This window comes from Mauremys mutica, chromosome 8, assembly GCF_020497125.1.
Source record: "Mauremys mutica isolate MM-2020 ecotype Southern chromosome 8, ASM2049712v1, whole genome shotgun sequence".
Classification (NCBI taxonomy): Eukaryota; Metazoa; Chordata; order Testudines; family Geoemydidae; genus Mauremys; species Mauremys mutica.
Window position 1 is genome coordinate 88,279,619 of NC_059079.1, and position 9,578 is coordinate 88,289,196.

Below are 9,578 nucleotides of genomic sequence, written 5' to 3' on the forward strand. Positions count from 1 at the left end.
GTGACCAAGCCAAAAATGTGATATAATGTATAGTAAATGCAATGAGATGAGTAAATGTTTATGAAGTTGTGTGTAACTTTGGATGTGTGGTACGCCTTATACCCACTCCCTATGCTTGAGTCTGATCAACTCAGCATAGTTTTGCTATATGCCAAATCAAGGAAGCTGAGTTACCAAATCTGGAGTCAAACTAAGTTTTTTGGACACCAGACAACTGGATGAAGTGTTTTCCCAGAACTGAACAAGGTGTTCTGGGTAAGCCAAGTGGAAAAGATCTGGGAGGGAATCTAAACATCCTCCAAAAAACCCACAAGCCCACAATTAGTAGCTAACCACTTGGCTAAAGAGGGGTAACAATAATCATGTAACCACAGTAGCAATGCTAGCAGATTTATCGCTGCCACGTATATAACCAAAATACCCTTCTTTTGATACTGAAGGGTTTGATAACGAGGATGCACAAATGCAGCTTTTCAATGCTGTAAAATTTCTGCTCTTTAGCCAAAGACAAAGGTAAACCCCTTTCCCCTGCTTTTACCATGATAGCTGCTTTGGACAGAGTACTGCCTATCGTGCATAGTCAGAGGCCAAATAAGAAAACTACCAAGTGGTTATAGACACCACTCACCTATGCCATGTACAAAATGAATCCTGAAAGAATTAGACTGCAGCACAGTCACTATACGCGTGTGAGTGCTTTGATTTAAATCTCGTGTTTTTTGACTAGGGGTGTGCGCCAGAACCCTTAGTTACACAAAGGGTAAAAATATTAACATGGAAAAATTGAAGTTGTCTCCTTTTGAAACAACTGTTCCCTCATTTTGTTTGCAACAGAGACACAGAAAGAGATGGAGTTTCTAAAACTGATTTATTGAGTGTCTTGATATTCATTTCTCAGTGCACTGGAAGATGAGTTCTTCTTAAGCCAGCTTTTTGCTGACTCTCTTGTAGGTTATACCACCAGCTGTAGAGATCTGGAATAAAGAACAAACCAAAAACTCTGAACATGGTAACTAGAACTGCAGAGTGACTTATGGAAACGATTTGTTAGCTCTTGGATTATGCCCTTGCTGGTAAAAGATTTGGTCCCTGAAACTAAATTAATACACTTCATCCTGGGATACTCTATAGAAATACATTTTACATAAAACATCCCTAAACATGTTTTTTTAAGGGATTCCACCCTAGAATACCTGACCCTGAGATGATACCTGAGACAATATGCTGTGATGGGTGTTCTACAAAAGCAATAAGTGGATGGAAATTATCAGTTTCAATGTGCGTAGCTATATTGCCAGGGAGTGACTATAGGCCCAATTCAGCAAGGTGGTTAAGCATGTATGTAACTCTAGGCAACTAAGTAGTCCCCATCTGAAGTCAAGTCCTGACTTCTTACGCCCCTCATGCATTGAAGCCCTTATGCTTAACGTTTGGCATGTGCTCACATACTTTGTTGAAGAGGGGCCTATCTGAGAAAACTGGTCACTGCTCTAGGTTTTAGTAAGTATCAGTCCAGATTATCCAAAATCCATATTTCCCATCACTATCTGGATTTCTTGTTGGTTCACCAGTGTCCGTTTTTCCAAACTGGATGAAACTATTTCTTCTTTTTATAACACACTTCCATGGAATTTGATAGGGATGCAAAACAAATAGTTTTATAGAAATTACTCAACAACCCTACAGAATTTAAAAGTAAATTGTAAACTTTTTTCTGTAGAACTTTTAAACCATCCTATGGAACACTATGCCAGAAATATAGAAAATTATAGCCCAGATATAGTGGGTCAGAGGTAGCCTTAAAAAAATATACAGAAAGTTTCACTATTATAGAAGACTTCAGTAAGTGGTGGTGGTTCCATTTCAACTCTTGAAGCACATGTACTTTATGTCGTCAGCTAAGTCAGTCAAGGACATTCTGGGCAACTTGAGAGAAGTCAGGTTAAAAAAATCAAAAATATAAATACTAAATTGTGTTTAACAATTATCTGGGTTTCATGTACTTATGACACTTAAAAAATCTAATTCACTATGAAAGCCATTTTTAAACGTGTTTTGCATTCGGATGGAACAATGAAACACTTGCCTATTTCACATCTGATAATTATGCTACAAAAATAGTAGGGGGAAGGCTTGCTTTAAAATACTACCATTTACCAAAAAAAAAAAAATCTAAAATGTAATGAAAATATTTCTAGTGGTCCCTTAGGTTTTGTAAAGATAAAGCCCAATGTTCCATGCTTCATGGAGTGCCCCTGGAGGATGGTTAGAGACTTACCTCTACTAGTTTTCCACCAGCAATCTCTGCAGTATGATGGTAGTTAGGGAAATCAACAACCACTTTCCCACCTTCCATTTTAACAGTTGCCTGTAATAGAAATTTGTTTATCATTGTCTTGATTTCTTGGGCTTTATCATGCATGACTGCTTTTCAACAGCCTCTAAAGAAAATAAGATGTGAGTGAACCCATGTGCTACAGGCACTATTATATATTCTCAGACACTAACAAAACCAGAATCCTAGTACTTGCATATAAATTCTCACAGCTTAATCTAGCAGTAGTAGCAAGTAACAGGATCTTCTCTTTGGGCTAGTCACTGAAACAGTACACAGTATACAGAGGCAGAAGGGCTGTAGAGTACCCTTTTCATAGCCAGTCCTCATAGTGTTGGTTTCTCTCAGATAACTAGGCTTGTCCAAGCTTGTCAGGCAAAAATGACTTAAGACCAATCAGCCATAATTAGAAAAATAGTGGTTTTCAAGGTAAAATATGAGCTGACTTTTCACAGGCGAGAGGGAACCCCCGTCAGCTTTACATTTTGTGTTATATTGAAGGAAGCATTTCTCACATGAGAACCATTTTTTGTCTTAACTACACCACTCATACCTTTGGCAGCCCAAAAGGATCCACATGTTAAAGTGTCTCTGGGACAGAGAAAGGGGAAGGGTAGAGTTTGTAACATTACAACTTTGGATGAAAAGTTTGCAGTATATGAAAGTAACTCTCCTTGTAATTGTATGTATGTTAAGTCTCAAGGGTTTTGTAAAGCCAAAAATGTTTGGCTTTTTGCACAACTCCAGTCAAAATGTAGAGGAAACAATGTTATGATTGACAAACCAATCTAGAAATCAGGAAATATGGTTCGGGTCCCAGTTTGGTCACACATTTCCCATTGTTAAAAATGAATAATGCTTCTATTTGGTACTTACATCATTATTTTTGAGATGCTCAGATATTACGAGTTTATTCTTTCAATACCTCCCTGAGATAGGGAAGTATTATCCCCATTTTATAGATGGAGAATAGAGCAAGTGATTTGTTCCAGGTCATTTAGGAAGATTGAGGCAAAGCCAGATATTAAATCTGTCTTCCGAGTCTCTAGGCAGTGCCTGGAAGACCAGGCCAACCTTCCTCATAGCTAAGAAATGTGAGGCTTACTCAGGGGCGGCTCTAGACATTTCGCTGCCCCAAGCACGGCAGCATGCTGCGGGGGGCACTCTGCTGGTCGCCGGTCCCGCGGCTCCGGTGGACCTCCCGCAGGCATGCCGCCAAAGGCAGCCTGCCTGCCGCCCTCCCGGCGACCGACAGAGCGCCCCCCATGGCATGCCACGCCAAGCACGCGCTTGGCGTGCTGGTGCCTGGAGCCGCCCCTGGGCTTGCTTCATGCCTCTTGTAAATTTTGATGGGAAATAGAAAGAATCATTATTATAGTAATGGTCTATATATTGAAATACATTGCAACCTGGCCCTATATATTCCATGGATTTACAAAGGAGGAAATGAGAGCACCCTTGCATGGGTCAAGGCCCAAGCACAATGGGAGTCCTGGTGCTGAGAGTGTGCCTGGTCTCCACAGAGCTAGCATTTTGTCAGCACTAGGTAGTGGAAAGGAGGCAGGGATATGACTTTTCCCCAGTCTCTACACCAGTCACTGAAGGGAATCTGCCATGGAAGGCAGAAGGTAATGAACTCCTGTTATGGATGGGGTGGCAGTTGTTGTTCCTATGAGTTCTGAGAGCCAGTGTACCTGCTTGAGGCACAACACCTTCTGGGGCTGTCATTCTACCTTTTTTCCTTTCTCCTCCCCCCCCCCCCGCCCGTTTTTTTAATGTAATAATCAAGTCCTAACTAAACTCTTTGAACTGGCTGCCTATTGGCCTGAAAATCAAGAGATTTCGAAGTCTCTATAGCAGAGGTGGGCAAACTACGGCCCGCAGGACTGTCCTGCTCAGCCCTTGAGCTCCTGGCCAGGGAGGCTAACACCCAGCCCCTCCCGCACAGCCTCGGCTCACCATGCCGCCAGCGCTCTGGGCGGCTGAGCTGCAAGAACCGCTGGGTGTCATGTATTAAATTGCTCCCTGTAGGAATGTGCTACTTACGGAGCACCAGGACTGGCAGCTGTAAGTAGTACACCCTAAGGCCTGGCCTACACTAGGAGTTTGTCGAATTTAGCAGCACATTCCTACGGGGAGCAATTTAATACACTACACCCAGATAGGGAAGGCTGTGCCTCTCCAAACAGCCTGACCCCCTCCCATTTCCCACCCTCTGACTGCCTCCCCTCAGAGCCCCTGACCCATCCAACTCCCTCTGCTCCTTGTCCCCTGAACACCCCTTCCCCAGACCCCACTCCCTATCCAACTGCCCTCTGTCCCCTGACTGTCCTGACCCCTATCCACACCCCTGCCCTCTGACAGGCCCCCTGGGACTCCCAAGCCTATCCAACTGCCCCTGTTTCCTGTCCCCTGACTGCCCTCTGGGACCCCCTGCCCCTTATCCAAATCCTCTGCTCCCCGCCCCCTTACCATGCCACTCAAAGCATCCGGACTGGCAGCCGTAAGTAGCACACCGTTAGTAGCACATTCCTAGGGGGAGCAATGTAATACACTACTCCCACCCTCCATACACTTTCGGAACCCTAATGTGGCCCTCAGGCCAAAAAGTTTGCCCACCCCAGCAATATGGGCATATTTAGAAATAGATTTATGTTCAAAAATATAGTGGGTAGATTAAAAACAATACAGGGCATCTCTTCATATGTGTCGGGACTACAGCACTGACAAAATCCCTCAGGTGGAGTACCAGACGCTATGGACCATTGTCCCCTAAATTATGGAATGGACTAGGCAACTATTGAAACAACATTAAACCATAGGATTAAATTAATTTACCTTGAACTTTTTACCTCCCATTGTTTCCATGTCGGCTTCCTTGCCAATGGTGAATTTGTTGGTCATGGACTGGCCTGTGGGGTAGATCTGGGTCCAGACAAAGTCATTTCCATTCTGTGCCACTTCTGTGACAATCTTGAAATTCCTTCCCTTTTCAATGATATCACTGGGAATACCTACCCAATGGAAACACAGGTTTTTAAAGCTAATATTCCATCAATCATATTTTCTTTTGTATTTAAGCAAAACAATGGTCTGGTTTTCTTTATTGAGAATTACATGACTGATTACATGGATCCCCACTCTTTTACGTTGGTGTTGTAGTTCAAAATGCTAAAGCACATTTTGGAAGCAGCGAGACCTCAACCCTGTAGCTAGATGTAGTTCAAGACTGTGAAAGATTGTTTGGAAAGTGTCCATGGTCAGGGGGGTAAATTTTTCAGCTGTATCTATCCAGTCTATACACGTGTACGCAGATGAAGTTACATGTGCACAAAGTTTTTTTCTGTACTTTGTAGGAAAAAACACCTATTCCATTCTAATATTTGCATATGCCATTTAAATAGTTGAACACTTGCCTGAATACAAACATTTACACTTACAGAACCAAGTTACTTCCATGAATTTTACAGGTGCCTGCACCGGCCACGGCTTTTTAAAAGTTCATATTAGGGTACACTCAGGCCCCTATTCCAGTCACAAGTTTGTACCAGCACAAGTGGAGCATGAGGATTGAATATTGGGCCCCCTAATTCATTGTATTACAAAGTACCTTTGGGCCTAATTCTGCTCCCACTAAACTCAGACTTTAGTAGGAGCAGGCCTGAGCTTTGCTGTCGAAGATGCTATTCTGAAGATGTGATTAAAAGCTGCATGGAAGAAAATGAATCAATGAAGGTATAACCCACTTGCCAACCAGGGGCTGGCAGATAAGGTGCTCAGCACTTTCTGATAGTTATAAAACACCTTCAGCGTCTGGCAGGAGCAAGCCTCAAACCTTTGCATTGTTTATCTAGAAGTTTATTAAAACTCGTTAAGATTCATTGAGAAAAATCTCCAGTATATACTCACCAATACACTTCACAAAGGCATCATAGTTGTCTTCACTTTCCACTTCATATCTGCCCGTGAAAGCCATGTTACCTTAGAGATGTGGCTGGTGCACTAGAGCTGCTGTTGCGATGAAGAAGCTTGGCTGGGTGTAAACAGGCTCAAAGCTCTCACTTTATAAACCTTCCCAAGCTGCTCAACCCCACCCCCTGATCATTCCACCTGTCCACCACACTCCTCTGACTGAAATAGTGTCTCTGAGTCACTAGCCTGGGTGTTATTGACCCTCATGAAAGTGCCCGTTTATAATTCTATGATGACTCCTTGTCCTTGGTTCATATGGCTGAAAGGATCAGTCGGTTTTTGTTTGGTTGGTTTTTTTTCAAATGCAAGTGCTGTCCCTTGCTGCTGGAATTTATTTTAAAAAAAGAGAACCGCAAATTAATTTGTTTGAAATACATCATCTGCAAAATAATGGATTTATTTGCAAAATATCTGGTTTTGACTGCTTCGGATTCAGTGTGTGTCCATAAGCAAGTCACTTGATTTCTTTGTTATGAGTTCCCTCTTCGGAAAAGGGATGATAATACAGTACCTGCCTGTATGAAGGGCTTCAAGATCCTAAGAAGAAAAATGCTTCTTATTGACTCTTAGTATCATGGATTCTGCCAAGGAGAAAGAATTATAATGTTTGTCCCCCAAAGATCTTGTCCCATTAGAGTGCATGCTGCAGTGAGAGATGCCTGTTATCTCAGGGGGCTACATCTCCCTCATCCCCTAAGCCTTCCTCCTAGAATCCAGCCCTGAGTGGCAGCATCCCAGGAGCAGAAGTAAGCAATGCTGCTTCTCCTCTTTGAGGCTCTGTCCAGCCAGGGCAAGATTTGATCCTGGTTGGACAACTGTAATGCCACCTCAAGCATTCAGAAGTCATGAGACAGGTCTTCTCAAAGTCATGAGACTGTAAAAAGTAAGTCTTGGGTTCTTATTATTTACCTTCTGGTTTCAGAGCTTTTAGGTTGCACTCGAATCATGTTTTCCCACTTTGCTCCCCAAGCATGTATTCTAGATTTTTTTAAGAATAAAACAGATTATAATGTAATTTCATAACTCTGGGAGCTGAAGCTTTAAGAAAAACATCAAATATGAGATTAGTTTTAAAATTGCAAGAGTTGGCAATACTACTACAATACAATAATTTGACAACCCATAACCTCCTATTACCCCAAGTAATTCACAAATCCTAATTTGCCAGTGGCAGAATGTGACGTTGCACCCGATAATGCTTTATAGAAATATGCTTGAGTGTGAATATGACATAACTGGAATATGTTTTATGCTAAATATGCCATGTAACACATCTCTGCAAAGGTTATGATCTACTGGATATATGCATCCTATTTGCATGCATGTATCATTTTTGTATTTGAAGTTATGAATATTGGCTATGTACTTGTTTGATTTTAAGTAGCCTCAGTGAAGCAGTTGGTCAGCTTCTTGAGAAAAGACTATTATCAGTAAGTGCCCAGTCAAGAAACACTTAAGCTAACAATGAACTATGAGAGATGCCAATCCACATCTGAGCTTTCCTGGGAATGTGGCGGCCTGTAAAGTTCTGAGTCATTCATAGATATGTGATTTGCCCATGTGACTCCAAAACTCCATCTTTCAGCTGGATTCTGCACAGGAGAGGAGAAGGGGTTTCCACCCACAAGAGAGAGTCTATTTAAGCCCCTGGAAACCCTTCCATTTTGTCTTCAGCTGGTTCAAGAGAGAGCCTCTTTGCCTCCAAAGGATGCCTGAAAGAAACTGGAACAAGGGACAGTAACTACAGGGGTATGAGTGATTGCTGGACCCAGACTAGAAGGAGGCTAGTCTGTAAAAGAGACTTATTGGAACATCTCTGAGAGTGAGATTTACCTGCATTTAGTTTTTTTACTGTATTAGGCTTAGACTTGTGTGTTTTATTTTATTTTGCTTGGTAATTCACTTTGTTCTGTCTGTTATTACTTGGAACCACTTAAATTCTACTTTTTGTATTTAATAAAATCACTTTTTAACTTATTAATTAACCCAGAGTATGTATTAATACCTGGGGGGCGGGCACTAACAGCTGTGCATAGCTCTCTATCAGTGTTATAGAGGGTGAACAATTTATGAGCTTACCCTGTATAAGCTTTATGCAGGGTAAAACGGAATTATTTGTGGTTTGGACCCCACTGGGATTGGGTATCTGGGTGCTGGAGACAGGAGCACTTCTTAAGCTGTTTTCAGTTAAGCCTGCAGCTTGTGGGGGTCGTGGTTCAGACTTGAATCTGTGTTTGAAGCAGGCAAGCGTGTCTGGCTCAAACAAGGCAAGGTTCTGAAGTCCCAGGCTGGCAGGGAAAACAGGCTCAGAGGTAGTCTAGGCACATCAGGTGGCAGTCCCAAAGGGGTTTCTGTGATCCAACCCGTCACACAGAAACTATACATTAGAGTCTTTTAAAATGTTTTGGTTAATGTAAGGCCTCCTGGATCAGGTCCTGTTCCTTAAATATATTTGCTATTTGTATTTTAAGGGCCTGTACCCTTTGAGAACAAAATTATCCTCTTCAGTCCCTGTTGGAGGGGTCTGCCTTTGTTCTTTATGAATTACAGACATCAAGTGGAATATAGAACATGCAATAACTATCTACACTGCAGATAAACAAGCTTTTTAGTTGGAAACTTAGATGATCAAACAACAACCTATTTCCTTCTCTAAAGTCTGATGGAGAGTAATGTTAAGTATTACTAATAACAATGTAAGGTACAAATCTTTCAGATGGAAATGTGACTTTGGTGGATGTTCCTACTGGTAAAGTAATTTACTAGAATAGATGCAGAAAGTGAACATGAGAGTGGCATAAACAAAATAAAAAAAATCAAACAAGTATTTTACCAATTCTTCCACACGCACTTCTCCTCACTATTCACTCAGCTTCAAAGTGCACCATGCTGGGTAGTGACGGGCTGGTAGAGTGCTTGTCATGACAAAAGATGTGCCACCTGCTGTCTGAGGGTAATTTTTTTTAAATTGTCTCTGTATGAGAAAGGGAAGAGGTCTATGTACTTCTCTGTGAATTTTCTCCACATTCTGTGGCTACCATTCAAAACACAGAGACATATGAGAACACTCAAGGCACGTCTACACTGGCAAATTTACAGCACCGCTCAGAGACCACTGAAGGGAAACCACTGTTGTGTGTTCACACTGTCAGCTGCCTGCGCAATAGCGTGCTCACACCTGCGGCACTTGCAGCAGTATTCAGAGCAGAGCACACTGGGCAGCTATCCCATGAAGAACCTCTTTCTCTTCTGCCCCTAAGAGTTGTTTGAC

The 9,578-nt window shown here is 42.1% G+C and overlaps 1 protein-coding gene across 1 annotated transcript; it reads right to left on the reverse strand.

Annotated features, from left to right (window-relative positions):
* Positions 1 to 920: 920 nt before the first annotated feature.
* FABP6 (fatty acid binding protein 6) lies at positions 921 to 6,452 on the reverse strand. Its single transcript, XM_045028707.1, has 4 exons — positions 6,245 to 6,452; positions 5,174 to 5,349; positions 2,279 to 2,368; positions 921 to 974 (listed from the first exon to the last, which is right to left on the reverse strand). The coding sequence occupies exons 1-4, from the start codon at positions 6,309 to 6,311 to the stop codon at positions 921 to 923; spliced, it is 387 nt and encodes a 128-aa protein (XP_044884642.1). The 5' UTR covers positions 6,312 to 6,452.
* Between the last annotated feature and the right edge of the window lie 3,126 nt (positions 6,453 to 9,578).

What these genes read in the sequence shown, in the direction of transcription:
- FABP6 (XM_045028707.1), bottom strand. Translation starts at nt 6,311, where the DNA reads ATGGCTTTCACGGGCAGATATGAAGTGGAAAGTGAAGACAACTATGAT. An exon ending in TGCCTTTGTGAAGTGTATTG is followed by an intron (nt 5,350 to 6,244) that starts GTGAGTATATAC and finishes TCCATTGGGTAG; the next exon opens with GTATTCCCAGTGATATCATT. An exon ending in CTGGTGGAAAACTAGTAGAG is followed by an intron (nt 975 to 2,278) that starts GTAAGTCTCTAA and finishes TCTTTATTCCAG; the next exon opens with ATCTCTACAGCTGGTGGTAT.